This window comes from Schistocerca serialis, chromosome 8, assembly GCF_023864345.2.
Source record: "Schistocerca serialis cubense isolate TAMUIC-IGC-003099 chromosome 8, iqSchSeri2.2, whole genome shotgun sequence".
NCBI classification, from domain to species: domain Eukaryota; kingdom Metazoa; phylum Arthropoda; class Insecta; order Orthoptera; family Acrididae; genus Schistocerca; species Schistocerca serialis.
Genome location: NC_064645.1, coordinates 35227675 through 35245183, shown reverse-complemented (window position 1 = coordinate 35245183; position 17509 = coordinate 35227675). Strand labels below are relative to the sequence as shown.

Below are 17509 nucleotides of genomic sequence, written 5' to 3'. Positions count from 1 at the left end.
GGGTGGAGGTGTTGTTACAGTTGAGATGGGGTTCAATCCTGCAGCTGTACATAACGAGTCCTGTAACAAATTGCTTTGGCATACGGTTGTGACAGGTGTTCAATACTGTGGGACTGAGCGGTACCATATTTATGTTGAGCTGGCGGATTCAGCAGCAGGTCACTGACAAGGTCCGATTTGTCGTCTAAGTGGCTAACAAATATGAAACACGCGTTGTCACCCAGAATTGCACGAATGTCCTACAGGTTACCGACTGAGGGGAACCGCATTTTGGAATTCTCCTTCTGCAGGTGAAATCGTTTAGGAAAACATCTGACTGGCATCTGTTGCGATGTCACGGGGAGAGGCAAGTAGCGGTGTCAGCATGGCGATGGCTGGGTGGATGCAGGAACTGGTGTGTTGCCTGAGATTTGTGTATGTGCATGTGGTGGAGGGGTGGGGGGGGGGGGGGTGATACTCTGTCCACAGGTGGCACACAAGGTGGCTGTCACGGATGATGTGAACTTGGTCATGAACAATCGGAATGTTGTTAGTGCGAGGAATGCGCAAAAGGATGTCTATGTGTAGTGGGAGAAGTGAGCAAGTAGTCCACATTATGCACCTACATCTGATGCAGCAGCACTGGGAAAGGCAAAAATGTCTTTTGTTTGATTCGGTATGAGATGAAATTGGGGTATTGTGGCACAGCATGGAAATGGGCATGTTGTCCTGTATGCAGTTCTTGCCAAGGTGGCTGTGAGCTGGAGAGGGTGGAGTTCACATTAGCGGTCGGTACGAGCTGGTAGGGACACGTGAGTCAGGCTGTATGGTAGGAGTGTCACTATCAGAAAGGACTATCTGTGCTCCCATGTCAGAGTCTGAATCACAAAACTGTAGCTGATACATTGTGTAAGTTTAGTTGCAAAGGGGTAAAAGAATCACACAAAAACACAATCGAATGGAAGGCGTCAGGGGTCACCAGTGTGGCAATTTCTATTCCTATGGTGAATCATTGGCTAGAGATCATCAGCACACTACCAAACATGGAAATGATGCACTTTATTTCTGTTAACAAGATACATTTATACAAGCGAGCACACACAATGAGCATTCATACCACTCTGGCCATAGATTGTAATATCATGAAGCAAAATAGTTCTTCTCAAAGTCAGTAACCACATGTTTGATGTTGCTGATTCCTGCAAGTCCACCATTATAGTTTCACCAAGTTTGGAAAATATCTCCATGCTTTTCCCTTTCTATGTTTAGTTGAAGAAGAAACTTGTAACAATCAATACTTGAAGTTCAAAAGCTTTTAAAAGTCTCAGAAGCTGTTCTTCTATCTTTTGTCAGTAACTAGGTATTTTTCCTGACGTCCATTTTGTTTTATCTCCAGTATTTTCAAGTAATATCATCCTTGTATTTTTAATTACTTAGTGTGAACAAAAGACCAATTTCCCATTTCCTGTTGATTTGGTTAGTCGGCTATTCTGCTTATTTTAAACTTACTTTTTTTAAAAAAAAAAGCTACTGACTGAAAATATTTACAAACTATTGGTACTTGACATGAGGGGGTTACAAAGTGACATGTAAACATTATGCATAATCAAAATAACGCTTAACAATATTGTGAATCTTGAAATTATCCTTGCATACAGGATAACAATGATATTGTCAGCTGTTTAGCCAGTCATCATTTCACACCATATACAATATTTCATCCATGCACAGTAGAAAATGACAACTGACTGACCTACCGAAATATCATTAAGTGTTAACACTATTTGTGTCAGAATAAGTGCAAATACTTTTCAGCTGTTTAAATTGTTTGTCTTTAGTGCCATGACCATAACCAGCAATAACCAAAGTTTTGATCCCTTTGAGGGAGGATGTATGTAATATAGATAAAAAATGTTGAATTTTTTTATCAACAAGGTAGTTCTGTAGCATGGTGGAAATACTGACTTCAACTTTCACAATTTAATTCATGCTACAAATGATGTAAAAGCCCTGTAGTTTCAATCAGTGTGCAGTGACTTGCCTCCTTTTCTACACAACTCTGTCCTTGTTTGTGAAATTTTATTATTTCCTACCATCAGAGACGGCATCAATAGAGTACAGAAGACTTTGAGCCTATTTATGGTGTGGTTAATTACATTTTGTTAAAGAAATGCACCCATGATGGAATACAAAACCCAAATGAAAGCTTTAATGACCACATTTGGAAGAGACACCCAAAGATAACAGTTTGCTAAACCACTGTTGGTAAAATTTCCTCTTATGATGCTCGTTTGGTGTTCAAAGGTGGTAACATTTGAAGAATCCAGACCTGTATGAGGCTAGGATTTGATGCAGGTTGCTTAACTGAAAACCTACAGAAGAAGACTGATGAGGTGCATATTGCTAGTTCTGAAATGTCAGTGAGGGATATTGCAAAAAGGGCATGCCACAAGGATCAGACTAGAAGAAAAGAGCTACACAAGGCCAAAGAGACCAAATGTTTGGTAATGGCCAACATTATGGTGCTTATTTCTGGCATAAATGCTAATAATTTTTTTTCTGCATTTCCTCCAACCTTCATTTTCTGCATAACCATTGCAGATAAAAAGGTGAAATTTGCTACAGACTTTGAAAATAGTACATCGTTACTTCCTTTGATACAAAATTTTTCAGAGTGCATTACTCTCACATTTATTTGTATTTGTGTGAACTAAAAATATTTATGTATCATAGAAATAAATTTAAAAAATTGTTGTACAAATACTATGACTGACATTAAAAAACTAGTGCACAGAATTGTTTATCTAATTACTAAGAAAAACCTACCACATTTTGAAAGTTATAATTAAAGTAACATTTGATAAAATATTTCTCATATGATAGTGTGTGCCTAAAAGTATCCAGCAATGCCCTGATCAACTTATTTGACAAAAGATTTTAAAAAAATAATCCAGATTATAGCCAATAACATAATGACAACATGTACAAAATTCGGTTCTGTTATCTCTCAAACAGTAACAGGTACATTAGCTTATATATGCCTGTGTATTTTCTCATATGTCAAACCCCACCACCCCCCTCCCAACCCCTGAGCCAGTGTTAAAAGATGAGACACAACTTTCTGCTTGTGTAGAACATTCAAATAACTTACGGGACTGCAACCGAATAATATCATCAACAACTGCTGATATTTCAACAGGAGCACTTCCTGCCATTTTTGAGGCATAACTGCAGCAAAAAAGCCCTATGCAAATAAATTTAAAACTTTAGTTTGCAGAGACATCATCTTTGGTAGTGTGTGTGTGTGTTTCTCTCTCTCTCTCTCTCTCTCTCTCTCTCTCTCTCTCTCTCTGTGTGTGTGTGTGTGTGTGTGTGTGTGTGTGTGTGTGTGTGTGTGTGTGTGTGTGTTTACCTTTCCAGAGTTTATGTGCAAACCAAGGTTTTAAATTCCCTTGCACAGCACTTACTTGCTGCAGTTATGCCTTGAAAATGGCAATTGGGCTTCTATAAAAATAATATCAGTAGTTGTCAGTGACATCACCTGGCTGCATTGAATATGATAAAAAATATATATTATAAAATTTTTTATAGCACCCTAACTAAGTTAGAAAATGTTGGAGTAAGTTGTTTCAGTAGATTCTTATTGTCTGGCAGCATCAGATACCTGTGATGCCGATTGATCACTGTTCCCAATAATCGTCATTGCATTCGAAGTTCGATCATTTTTAAAATGCTTTGTTGCCTGAAGCTTTGTTACCAGAATCTTACTTTGACATTTTTGTAAGAAATTGTTATACCCACATGCTGCTAGATATATACCACAAAGTGTGTAACTCCCCAAAACAAGTTCACCAAAGATGAACCCAACCATTCAGGAGGATGAAGGTTTTAGTGAGGTATATTCCCTTTCAGCACAATGCTTGCTGAAACATTCTGTGGAAGTGTGATTAGGCTCATTGTGGTAATGTGGTGGATAACCATCTTCACTTCTTTGTTCCCAAGTTCATCACATTATTTCACTGTGCAGTTAGTGTTAGTGTTAGCAGAAGAATCTGCCAATTTGATAACATTGGTATTAAGATTATTCAGAATGTGTCGTGTGATTTGCCCAATCACTCTGTGATCCATGTTACAACCATTGAAAGAGCTTATTCCAATTCAAGGAGACTCCTTGAGTGTGCTGTAAAAGCCATAGACGATCTCTGTATAACTGCTGACCACTTGTATCTAGCTTTCCTACCAAACATGGCATTTTCCAGGACTCTTTTCCTTGCTATAGTTGTTTGAATTACAAAATAATTTTTGTTTGGTTTTCATCCTTGATGTAAGTGACAGTTTTTGAAATTTTTTAGGTCAATAATGGATGCTGCTGTGAAATCAAGTATTACAAGAGATATCGGTAGTACTCTTCAAGCCACAACCAGTGGGATACATGGTCCATTAATGGTCATGAAACTTCAGAAGGGTTCAGCTGTTTCATGGGATGTTTTCCCATATGCTCTCATAATAATCGCTTGTATAATCTTCATACTTGGCTCAGCTGGAATAATATACATATGTATCTCATGGTCAAGGTATGTACCAATACAAAGCAGTTTGTTATTTTTTTTATAAGAGTAAAGGAAACAATCATTCAAGAATAGCAAATAGAAATATGAAGCAGAACTGGAACAATATACATATGCATCTCATGGTTGAGGTATGTACCAACTCAAAGCAATTTGTTATTTTTTTTTATGATGAAGAAAAAACTGCCAAAGAATGGCACAACGAGACATGGGTCAACAATATGGGCTATAAATTAATGTACTCTGAAAGCTTTGTGAAATGATATATTACATAAGTGTAGTGCTAGTAATGTATGATACCAACAAATTCACTATAATGGTTCCTGTAAACAATACTTTTTCTGCTCTACAGGTACAAAGCTTACAAAGAAAGAATGCAAAGAATGTATGTTGTGCCGAGATATGATCCAGTGTTTGTTGAACCAAATCTTAAGGAATATGAAACTCAGGTTTGTGTAATACTTAAGTTTTTCAATCAATATATAGAAATATTCACTAAATATATAGAAAACTAAATATAGCTAATGAGTTGTAAATGACTGGACTTAAATTATAGCAAATTCAACTTGGGCTGTGTGTGTTGTGTGTGTGTGTGTGTGTGTGTGTGTGTGTGTGTGTGTGTGTGTGTGTGTCGAACTGTGAAGAAAGGCTGAAGGGCATGTGTATTTTTCTTTTCTTTTGTTAAATAGGAGCCTGTATATAGTGTGTTGCAACTGTGGTGTAATGCAGCATGAAAGATCAGACAGAAGAAAACAGGATAAGTTGTGAGCCCAGCAGTGGAATGGTGAATGTGATGTCATTACTAGGTGCCAGACGTACCAGCTGCAAGACAATGGTGTACTGCACAGCTCAATTTGAAATCCTTGGTACAGTGGAATGTAACAATAGAGAGAAGGAAAGTTGCTACTCACCATATAGTGGAGATGCTGAGTCACGATAGGCACAATAGAAAGATTCACACAATCATAGCTTTCGGCCATTATGGCCTTTGTCAGAAGTAGACACACATACACACATGCACACACACACTCACACAAGCGCAACTTGCTCACACATCTGCAGTCTCAGAGAGCTGAAACTACACTGTGATCAGCAGCACCAGTGCACGATGGGAGTGGCGACTGGGTGGGGTTAAGGAGGCGGCTGGGACAGGGAGGGGGAGGGGGAGGGATAGTATGGTGGGAGTGGCGGACAGTGAAGTGTTGCAGTTTAGATGGAGGACAGGAGAGAAGGTGCGAAGGGAGGAGAGGGTAAGTAGTGGAAAAGAGAAAAATAAAAATAAATTAAAAGACTGGGTGTAGCAGTGAAATGACGGCTCTGTATTGCTGGAATGGGAACGGGAACGGGGAGGGGGGGGGGGGGGGGCTGGATGGGTGAGGACAGTGACTAACGAAGGTTGAGGCCAGGAGGGTTACGGGAACATAGGATGTATTGCAGGTAATTGTGTGAATCTTTTTATTGTGCCTATCGCGACTCAGCATCTCCACTATATGGTGAGTAGCAACTTTCCTTCTCTCGTATTATTACATTCCATCCTGGATTTTCCATTGTTTGGTACAGTGGAACATTGTTACAAACATGTAATCACCTGTGTCCAAAGCATGCAGCCATTTACTGAACAAATAGACAGGGGCTTCCTATTCCTTTGCATAGGGTGTCCTAGGTATCCATCGGAACAGGTGACCTACTTACAAACATAGAGAATCCCCCAACAATGCTTCTTTTCCCATACTGACATCTGCATCCTGTGATATGCAGCTGACAAAGGTTCACATGGATTAAACATACACATTTGAGGCTGTATCTTCTGTAATCAGTAACACGGAAGAGGGTTGTTGTTGTTGTCTTCTATTGAATCGACAAAATTATTTTGTATACTATGCTCTGTCTGTCAACAGTAAGAATCTTCTATAGTTAATGGTGATGCTTATCATTGGGGCAGTTGATTCCGGCTGCAGAGATTTTTTCACCATCGAGGTAGTTTCAATACATCGTTGACACAGTGATGTGTGAAAAGCCCAGTGCCCGTACAATCTTCCGAAACATGGAGTCCCATAATTTGGTTACCGTAAGGTATGCTGGTGTTGTGTGTGTCTCTCTCATCATGTATTTGAATCTCATACTGAGAGCCAGTACAACAACTGGCAATGTGTGAATAAAATAACAAGTCGAAGTATTCCATTTTCTATTGCGGTAGAAATGCTCTGCTCCAACAAAGCAGGCACCGCTGACTCAGCTGCTCATTACTGTGTACTACATAAATTAATTCATATGCCATTATAGTAAGAATGATAAGTTTAAAGAGGAATATAAAAACATACATTGATATACAATCAATGTTTAAAAGTCAGATGTTCCATTCCATTAAACGATATTCTTAAATATATGTACAATGTTCATTTTCGCTAAGAAACTTGGTGACAGACTAGAAGCAGGTGGTAAATAATAAGTTCTTCAGGCTCTGTTAGTCTATATTAAGGTTGAATTATTTCTCAATTGATCTTTTTACCAAATCAGAATTATTGCTGTTTGAGACAAACTGATGCTAGTAATGTAAGATTGTGTAGATTTCGAACAAATGGTATTTTATAAGCAGTGTGGTAGTTCTCCAATGTTTGTTGCAACAAATTCACTGTTGACATAATGTCAGTTTTATTTTTTTAAAATCTCTATTACACAGTTATTCACAAATAACAATAATAGTGTACACAGCTGTGGCTCATCAACTTAATGTTTAATGATAGGTAGGGCCTTAACTACTAACATTTAAGTTGATGTGCCACAGCTGTACACATCACAGATGAAAACTTCAGTTTTGTGTATTCTGATGGTTCTGGACCTTTCACTAGAAAACAAAATGCAGGTCTCACATCAGCATTGTACAACACACACTTTTCACATTTCAGGTTCTGCAGATGAGTGTCCCACTGGATGACAGTGACAGTTACAATGATCTACAACTGGACTTTAGCAGTAAAAATCATGCTTTCAGCTTAGACAATGTGAGCTACATAACAAAAGAAAATGGTGACAGCATAGGTATGTCCTACCAATTATTTTATGTTTGTATCAAATGGGAGATTCACTTAAGAAACAGAAAACTGTAAACATATAGAATTGCTGGCCAGTGGTTACAAATGCATTTAAAAGAGAAAAACTAGTCCTAGCTTTCAGAACTATCAGTTTCATGGGTTAGAAAGGAATGGCAGGTCAGTCAGACCCTGGCACATTGTGAGGGTGTGATGCAGTTCCTGCGTATTGCCACTGCAGGCAGGCTCCTCCCATGCTGGGGTCTGACAGACCTCCTCTCATTTCTAACCAATGAAACTGATGGTTCCTAAAGGTAGAATTAGTTTGTCACTTTTAAATGTGTCTATTGGCTCTACTGGAAGTAAATGCTGGTTGGCCACTAACTCTGATTCCAAGTTATTTATGTGTATCCATTGCATATGTTGTAAAGTTATTCAGTTTCAGAGAAAGAATGGTAAAGAAATGACTCATGTTTATATCACTTACAGGCCAGCAGAGTCCTGTAAGTTCTGATGCTGCCACAACAGCGCGTGCCTCCAGTATAGCGGGAGGTGGGCACCACAGGAATGAAAGTGAGCACAATATCATGGGTCAGGATTCTCCTCACATATCAAATCCTGTTTATCAAAGGTATGAAGTAGAAAATTTTCCAGTGTTCTTCCTAATATAAATGTGTACTGGTTAACAAAGGACAAAAATAAATACTATAGACTGGAACAGGAAGAATTGAACTGATCATCTCAGTGAGACAGTGGATGTAAAGAAAGTTGCATTCTACAGTTTAAAATCAGTCTGTGTAAGAAAAAAGAAAAATTGGACATTCCCAACATAAACTACAAGGCAAAATGGAAGGTGATGGCTCTCAACTGGAGGCATTATCACTAAATATCCCCTTTATTCTTCACTGTAATTATGTATTCCAAAATTAACTACACTTCAGATCAAAACTCGCACCCAATAGTGTTAAAATCATGTTGGCTCAGTATGTCTCACAGAGCAACTCAATCCTTCAACACCAAAGGAATTGTGAGCATGCTGTTGCACACTGACACTTTGAATTCCTCTCTAAGGCATATCTGGGCAGTGCCACACACTCGTTACATGTCAAAAATTGTCATGTAACTTGTCAAATATCGTCAACACACTGTATACTCCACAAAAGACTATCAGCTCCCTATTTCTCAGAACAATTCCTTTTTTAATGGCAATAGATTATTTACAACAAACTTTGTGAGGGAATAAATATACCGTGAAGCAGTAGTCAGATTGCCGAACTCCTTAAACACATGTCTGCAAGATGGTCATGGGTGAGCACCCCATGATATCCTTACAGCACCTTTTGAAGCAATGAAGACTTTCTTCTTAGAGATGAGCCACCATAAAACTTTACTCCTTATGATACTGAAAGAAGATATGCAAAATATTTCAGCTTACTGACGTGTATTTCACCAAGATTTGCAATGATTCTAAGTGCAAATGTAGCTGAACTAAGTTCTTTTTGCAGCTCTAAAATGTGCTTTTTACAGTCAAAATTCTCATCAATATGGGCACCAAAAACTATCATTTGTTATTTTGTCAACATGTGTTGTACATAAAATTGGTTTAGTACCTCTAGATTTTCAGAACTGAATCTGTTGTGCCCTTTTTTTAAAAAAAAAAAAAGAAAGAAAAAAACTGAGGCTGAGGCCATTCTCAGAAAACCAGTCAATGATGCTTTTAAGAACATCGTTTACCATTTCATCTGTTGCTGTATGCATGCTCAGATTGATTATAATATTAGTTTAATCTGCAAAAAGAACTAATCCTGGTTGTTGTGTATTACGTAGAATATCACTTATAAATCTGAGGAACAATAGTGGAGCTAAGATTGACACTTTGGGAATCCCACATATGATGTCTGCCCAGTCAGAATAATGTCCTCAGACTACATTGCTTAAACTATTAAGAACAACTTTCTGAATTCGTTTGGTTAGTTATGATACTATTCATTGTTTGGCTATAACATCAATCCCATAAAACTTTAATTTATGTGGGAGAATATTGTGACACACACAGTCAAATGCCTTAGAGAGGTGACAGATAACACCAGCCGGTGCAGTTTTGTAATTTAACGCATGTAAAACTTCATATAAACGGCATTCTCAGTAGAACAATTCTGAAATCCAGACTGTGATTTTCGGAAGATATTATTGTTGCTCAGGTGAGATATTGTTTTAGAATACATCACCTTCTCAAAAATTTTGTAAAATGATATCAGTAGTGAAACAGGTTGGTAGTTATTAACTTCTCTCCTATCACTTATCTTATAGAGGGGTTTAAGAACAGCATATTTCAGTCTCTTTGGAAAAATGCCGTGAGTTAGTCATGCATTATATATTTCAGATAAGATAGACTTATTATATGGAAATAAATATTTAGTACTCTATTGGAAACACTATCAAATCCAGATGTGTTTCTATTTTTGAGAGACTATATCACTTTCTTAACTTCAGAAGCAGAAGTTATGAAGAATATGACCGAATTTTATGAGAGTTGCTTCCTCAGCACACTGTTGTGATTTTTCTCTTTAACTGTTCATCCACATACTTTCTAGCATATTTAAGAAATGATTATTAAAATATTGCTACCTGTTACTCATCACTTATAGCCCCCCCATAAGTTGAATAGTGATGCTATCCTATTCTGTGGCTGATTGTCCTGGATCTCATTTCACTACATTCCATGTAGCCTTGAGTCTGTTGTTGGAATTACTGATTTCTTGTATTACATACATATTGTTTGAGTTTTTAATAATTTTCTTTGTAATTCTGAGTAGGTTTTGTAGTGTACAACTGCTGCAGCATCACTATTTGTTCTTGCCAACAGATACATTTCCCTTTTTCTTTCCTCCAATGATCCATGGCTGTTTAACATCCTTTCTGATTATGTTATGCAGGAAGCTGTTTTGAAATAATGATATGAATTTACCATGGGATAGATTAAATTTAATGTCAGCATTTGGTTCATTATGAATTTTCTTCCCATGCCATCTCTTGTATATTGTCATTTAAAAAATGACACTATCTTTTTTATCCTATCTGTGCATCATGGTCAGAGGGAGCATTTGTTACTGGGTAAACAGTTATTTTCTTGCTTTGAGCTGCACCAAAGGAAACATTATCACTTACAGTCATGCTGTCTTTATCCATCAATGTTGGAACGTTAATTACTGAGATCAAACAGCAGGATCCAGAAAGGTTTACAAATCATTGTTCATATCAGAATCCTTTAGAAGATCTACATGAGCCACTACAGACTTTTAACTGCTTGCTGCTGTCTGACAGATACCATTGTAAGCAACCAAAATGCCTCATAAACAGTTCAAAATTTGGCAGTGGGGACCTATGTACAGTTACAATTAAGTGTGAACAATTTTTCGGTATTAATTCACAAGCGCACACTCCTTTGTGCTGATCACTACAAGATCTACTTGTCTCAGTGTTTTTGAACTTGTTTTCTGTCTTAATATACAGCATGTAACAACTCCTCCTTTTCCTGTATTAGTTCTACATGAGTGATATGCTAGAGTGTAATCTTTTATATGTAACATACGTAATCATATGGTTATGTGTGCTCAGATAGGCATGGGATGTCTTATCTTTTCAGAGCTCTCTAAATTTTCCAAAGAGACAAATTCTTCTACTGTATTACTCAATCCTTTAAAATTCTGATGAAATTAACCTTACATATTTGTACACTGTTAAGTGTGTTGTGAGGCTCTTCTGTAATTCTGACTTGTTTCAAAACAGGCTGCCTGAATCCTTATTCTAGCCTAAAAAAGTGCCCTTCTGACACCAGTAACCACAGAGATCTTGCTTCGTTTGATGGTGGCCCTCACTCATATTCTGCAAGAACATCAGCCAACCTATAAATCTCCTTTTCAGGTTATGCTATGTCTAATATATCCCCATCTCCCTCTTGTTACAACAGGCATTGCACTTGTATGAGATTTCACTTCAGTCTGCGGCAGCATATTCAACACAGTGTTCACACAGCTCACAGCAGTGGTTACCCAGGACTGGTCATGGCGTTGCAAGACCACCTCAAAACTCACATTTGCGTGTAGTCGGTACTCCTATTTCATCCTTGTCTCTGCTAGTACTGTAATTTCTGTCATTAGCCAGGCTGTTCCCCATTCCACCTACTACAACAATCCAATCCTCTTTGTCAAAATCTTTGCACAAATTCCCTATGTTATCTGTCACCTGGCTAAGGCTAAAATACTAAAGACAACTGCATCATTGTCAGTTCAACACCATTACCGGCTGCTAAGAAACATACTGGATGTTTGTCACAGTGACAAATGTCAACTTATGTAATAATAATAATACAGAAGCTTCAGTTGAAATTTTGCAGTGCACTAACAAGTTGGCATGGTCTCCTACTAAAAGACTGGGGAAACACAGGTTTCTGTCTTTGTGGTTGTGTCATCACATCCCATACTCTGTTGATATGAAGCAGTGATGTCCAGCTGTTTGGTGAGCTACTGGAAATGGACTCCTGTGGTCATTCGCTTAGATCCCAGGTGTTGCTCGTGTTGCGGTTGACATGGCATGAGGTTATGTTACCACTTCTTGTAGGGGAATCACTACCCAACATAGATCCTTGGAATGACACTTGAGTGAGTAATATCTGCACATGAAGTGTCTTTCCATCTTTCTTCACAAAGCCACTCTGACATCACATAACATTCAGTTTATTGTTCACTGTTGGTAAATAATAATTCACCAAAAATTATGTATCCTGAGTGTCATGTTGACATATAAGGCTAGAGGGACACAAAAGATATTTTTGTGTCATGTCAAAACACTGAGCGACACATGACTACACATACAAGCATGTGGATCAGAATATGGAATGACCATGTGTCTAGATCAAATGAATCTGTTTATTCCTTGTTAGTCCTGTAATTGTTTAATTATCTACTGGTTGGGGAAGCATACATGTAACGATGTTTGCTAGTACAATGTTGAACATTTTTATCCAAGGTGATCTCTCTTGGGGAAGGCTGTCCCCCCCCCCCCCCCCTCCCCCCTTCCCCTTTTTCATACCACTACGCACCCTCACACATCGCACAAACTACCAACTGCCCACATCCCAACAATGCTCAGTGGATCAAGGAGGCACAATAGTTGGCCATTGGATAGCTCATTTATCTTCAGTATCAGAAACCCATTAGTATCCTACTAGAACTAAAACCTCATAATACAGTGAAAAAGAGAAATAAGAAAAGAAAGGAACAGATGTATATGTTAACCCTAATGGCACAAGATCCTTGCATGTGAGCAGGTAGAATAAATTGTGCAGACTGACAAGAATCCTTCAGACAGGTAATATTTCTTGCCATTGATATGTAATATACATTTTCACCACTTTCACTTGCTCCTGAAAATTCACACAATGCATGGAACTGCAATGGTTATTTTTTTATGGTCACTATACTTAGACAACTAATGACACTTTACCTTGCAACTGGACAGCTCTCTGAGCAATACAATTCTCAACAAAGTACTCTCTTAGTGAAACTTCCTGGCAGATTAAAACTGTGTGCCCGACCGAGACTCGAACTTGGGACCTTTGCCTTTCGAGGGCAAGTGCTCTACCATCTGAGCTACCGAAGCACGACTCACGCCCGGTCCTCACAGCTTTACTTCTGCCAGTATCTCGTCTCCTACCTTCCAAACTTTACAGAAGCTGTCCTGTAAACCTTGCAGAACTAGCACTCCTGAAAGAAAGGCTACTGCGGAGACATGGCTTAGCCACAGCCTGGGGGATGTTTCCAGAATGAGATTTTCACTCTGCAGCGGAGTGTGCGCTGATATAAAACATCCTGGCAGATTAAAACTGTGTGCCTGACCGAGACTCGAACTCGGGACCTTTGCCTTTCGTGGGCAAGTGCTCTACCATCTGAGCTACTGAAGCACGACTCACACCCGGTCCTCACAGCTTTACTTCTTCCAGTATCTTGTCTCATACCTTCCAAACTTTACAGAAGCTCTCCTGCAAACCTTGCAGAACTAGCACTCCAAACACAGTTTGGAAAGATCTTTAATGTGCAGCAACAGGTATGTTGCATTTTTTCGTGTCACGGAGGTATAAATTCGAATTCCACCAAACACTTCATGTTACTTTCCGAAGCAATGAAATCAAGATTGCGACGCGCTTTTGTAAGCCAGTCATACCTCATGTCACGTGATCTCACCAGCTGATGGCAGCATAGGACATGTGATGTAGTCAGCCAATAGCAAGATCACTCTTAAGTAGTGCGAACACACAAAAAAGAAAAGTTAATGGTTTAAATTAATATACATAGTGTTGCTACAAGAAAAACAAAGCTTTCACAAATAATATTGGTCGCTAAGATTAATAAGCTGCAAGAGAAGCTAAGCTTCCACATATAATGCTGATCTTTTTGCACGCGTTACACTTTTAAGATACATCACACAAACGTGCCAGTAAAATTTTTAATAATGACGTAAATGTCTGATCTTCTGGGCTCATAATTCTTCTAGATGGTTGTCCTCAAAGAGTTGATTTTTAAATGAGAGTCAAACGCTCTGTGATTTAAGAAATTCATCGTACATTCTCTCACATAGTTCGTCTTGTGTAAAAGGAAATTTACTTTGAAAGTAATACTATTCAAACCACCATTCGCAATATTTTCCCATGACCTGTTAGAAATTGGTTCATTTCAGCAGTTGCCAGATAGCGCCAGATAACAGGTGTCACAGTGCCTGCGCAGCTACGCTGACTCAGGAAGTCCGCATGTTCGTACGTGTAAAACATTAAAAGATCTTGCATTATGTCATAAAAGAAACAAGACACCAAAGGATACTTCAAGAGCATCGGAATTTCATGAACCATACTAAAATGCATAATTCGCCTTAAAGTGGACTATCGTATGTCCAGATTCGGATGTAAATTTTCTTGAGTACTAGTACTGCATTATCTCATGTTTGGTTCTTTATTATGGCATAATGCCATACGAGCTAGAAGATGGAAAACATGCACTTGAAATGCAGCGAACAGTTGAAACTAGCTAACAGTGTGAAATTAAACACTTTGTTTCAAATAAATTGACTGCCTCGGTGCAAAAGACTAATAAAAGCCAAAAATAACTTCATTGTTCTGCAAGGCGATTAATGTTTGACTGTCAGAAAGGTGGAAATAAAACCTGAAACTAACAACATATTTTAGCCTTCCGTAATCATGCGAACGTATTTTAATTCATTTGGTAGCTCCTGCCCACAGAAATTCGTTTTGTTTTCATTTAATGTGAGAGCAATAAACGAAGAGGAAACATCAAAATCACTAAACGTAAACACAGGTCACGTGGAGACTACCCACCTCCCCACTACAACTCAGACTGCTCTGTGCATCAGCCCTGGATCTACGATATTTCCAAACCGGGACAATACTAGATAGTGGCACCCAGCCACACTTCTGTAGCCAGAAGCGGGAGAAAATACTACTCAGACGCGACTCAACTGTGCATGCGCAAGAGCTCGCCCGCAACTGCTCAAATGAATCTAATGTAAAAAGACTGTCACGTCTTGCTCATTGGAGGCAATATGTTGTTAGGAAGCACTGCATATTCTTCCTAAAGCCTTTGACACACTTTGGTTGGCAGACGCTTGTATGAGCACTGTGTTTTGTTGTTGTATATGGCGCATTTCCTTTGCAACTTAAGTTTTATTTTCGTTTTTTTTTCCTCTCGTTCATGTTTTGTTGCTGCAGTATTATTCTGCAGAAGCGGGATACAATAATATCCTTCATTAGAGTATTGGTTATTACCAGTCAAAATCACAAAAATTTAACTGGTAACCAAACAATGAAAAATTCCTGGAATTCTAAAAAATTCCCGGGTTTTTCCCGGTTTTCTCCCGGACGAAAAAATTCCCGGGTTTTTTCTGGATCTCCCGGGTCGTATACACCCTGTCCAGGCTAGCAGAGGGGCAGATGCAGACACATATGGAAACCAAACACCATCAGTATACTCCTGACATCAGCTTACAGTGTGTGTAGTGTTACATCATAAAATAATATGTGAGCAGTGTCTACAGTGAAAATAACTTCTTTGCAAAATAGTTGTGTACACCAAGGATAAAAGCAAAGAAGGTGGTGGCACCGTTTTAAACAGACTGCCCTTGTGTTCAAAAGGACGAAGGCTCCAATCTTCATCCAGCTATCCTGAGTTTATCTTATCTGGCAGGGATGTACAAAGACCCTAATCTCAGTTTTCTGTGGAATCTCCATATTACTTCAGGAAATGCCAGGATGTTTCCTACTATAATACCAAAACCAACAGTCTGTCTCATCCTTTTCAAACTGGACGTGCATGCAAGTAAATGCCTGTAAATACAAATTAGATGTTTTCAATTGCTCTTAAACTGTAATACCATGACACATCCAGTGTTCTTGTAAAGTTGATCCTGAGATGAATAAACTTACTGCTATGACACCTAACTGTCATCTGAGATGTAACTGTCAAGTTAGGAGAGCTGCATAATGAAAGGTAAGATCCATATAGGAGTACATAATACACTTACTCAGCAATACCTGTGACAACATGAGTACCTCTCGCTCCCCTCCAAGAGGCTGTTTATGGGAATGAGTGTATAAAGAGTTCAGAAGGATCACCTGTAGTACAGAGAAGATGAAGTACAGAGAAGATGAAGTACAGAGAAGATGAAGTGTAAGTGGTCTATCAGCACAACAGCCCAAAGGCATTTTCATGATGATTGTGTCCATCCTAGTGAAAGTAGAAAGTGCGCCAATACAGTTAAGAGCTCCAAGAGTTCTCATTTCCTGTGATGTCATTGTAACCTTCTGAGGGATAAGAACCGAAAAATAGGTAAATACTTTTTGGTAATATTTTATGAAAGTAGAAGGCAGAGCATAATTTTAAAATCCCAAGACATGGGAAAATTACATGGCTGGTTGTTCAGCAATGGTGGTTTGTCAGACTTAGTGGTACCATCCTGGTAGACAGCCAGGACACTAAAGGATTACTGATGCCCATAAATATGGTGCATTTTATCCCATACTTGAGAAAAGGGTGTATAGGTCTGAATAGTGACAGTTACAAATCGTTCCCAACAACACAGCAGACCTGGGCATAGAATCTTTCGAAGGTGATAAGTGTATCCCTCGATGGATGTTGTTTACATTGCTAGAATGCCTGTCTGTAATTTTTAATGACCATGGCTACTTCATGTTTCCACCAAAGTACAGATTTCTAGTGGTGGGGACGGAGGTGCTACTTACTTACTTCTGCTACTTGTAATATCACAGTAGTGTTTCAATGGAGGATAACTTCACTTATCTTATGAGATATGATATCAGGATTTAAAGAAATGATGAAGTTACACCAAATGGCAATTTTTAAATTCCATAATGGAGACCACTCTGAGATGGAGAAGGAAAAATTCAAAAGTGGTCACTGTCACATAAAGCATCATGTGCTTTCCAATAAATAGATACGAGAAGATGGAGCTACAAACTGATAAACTGATAGCTTGGGAGGTGCCATGTGCTGGGCTAACATGAATGGGAGACCTGGAATTTAAAACACAAACAGTAAATGAAAAAATAAAACCTTTTCCAGTAGATTGTTACCCTGAGGAAGGGTTGTGAAATTTAAATGAGGAGGAATGTACGTACTTTGAAAATCAAATCAGTGACAGCTGTGCAGTGTGGGATCCTTACCAGGTGGGATTGACAGAGGACATCAAAAAAGTGCAAAGAAGGGCAGCTCGTTTTGTGTTATCGTGCAATAGAGGTGAGAGTGTCACTGTTATGATATGCGAGTTGGGGAGGCAGTCACTGAAACAAAGGCGGTTTTCCTTGCGGCGAGATCTATTTACAAAATTTCAATCACCAACTTTCTCTTC

The 17509-nt window shown here is 38.7% G+C and overlaps 1 protein-coding gene across 1 annotated transcript in view; it reads left to right on the top strand.

The window, feature by feature from the left end:
* The window catches only part of LOC126416112 (cadherin-99C), a 627926-nt gene that overhangs the window by 605043 nt on the left and 5374 nt on the right, over nucleotides 1–17509 (top strand). The window contains exons 25-28 of the mRNA XM_050083623.1: nucleotides 4332–4553; nucleotides 4900–4996; nucleotides 7454–7586; nucleotides 8066–8207. Coding sequence (XP_049939580.1) covers nucleotides 4332–4553; nucleotides 4900–4996; nucleotides 7454–7586; nucleotides 8066–8207 — 594 coding nt within the window. The remainder of the gene's footprint in view (nucleotides 1–4331; nucleotides 4554–4899; nucleotides 4997–7453; nucleotides 7587–8065; nucleotides 8208–17509) is intronic.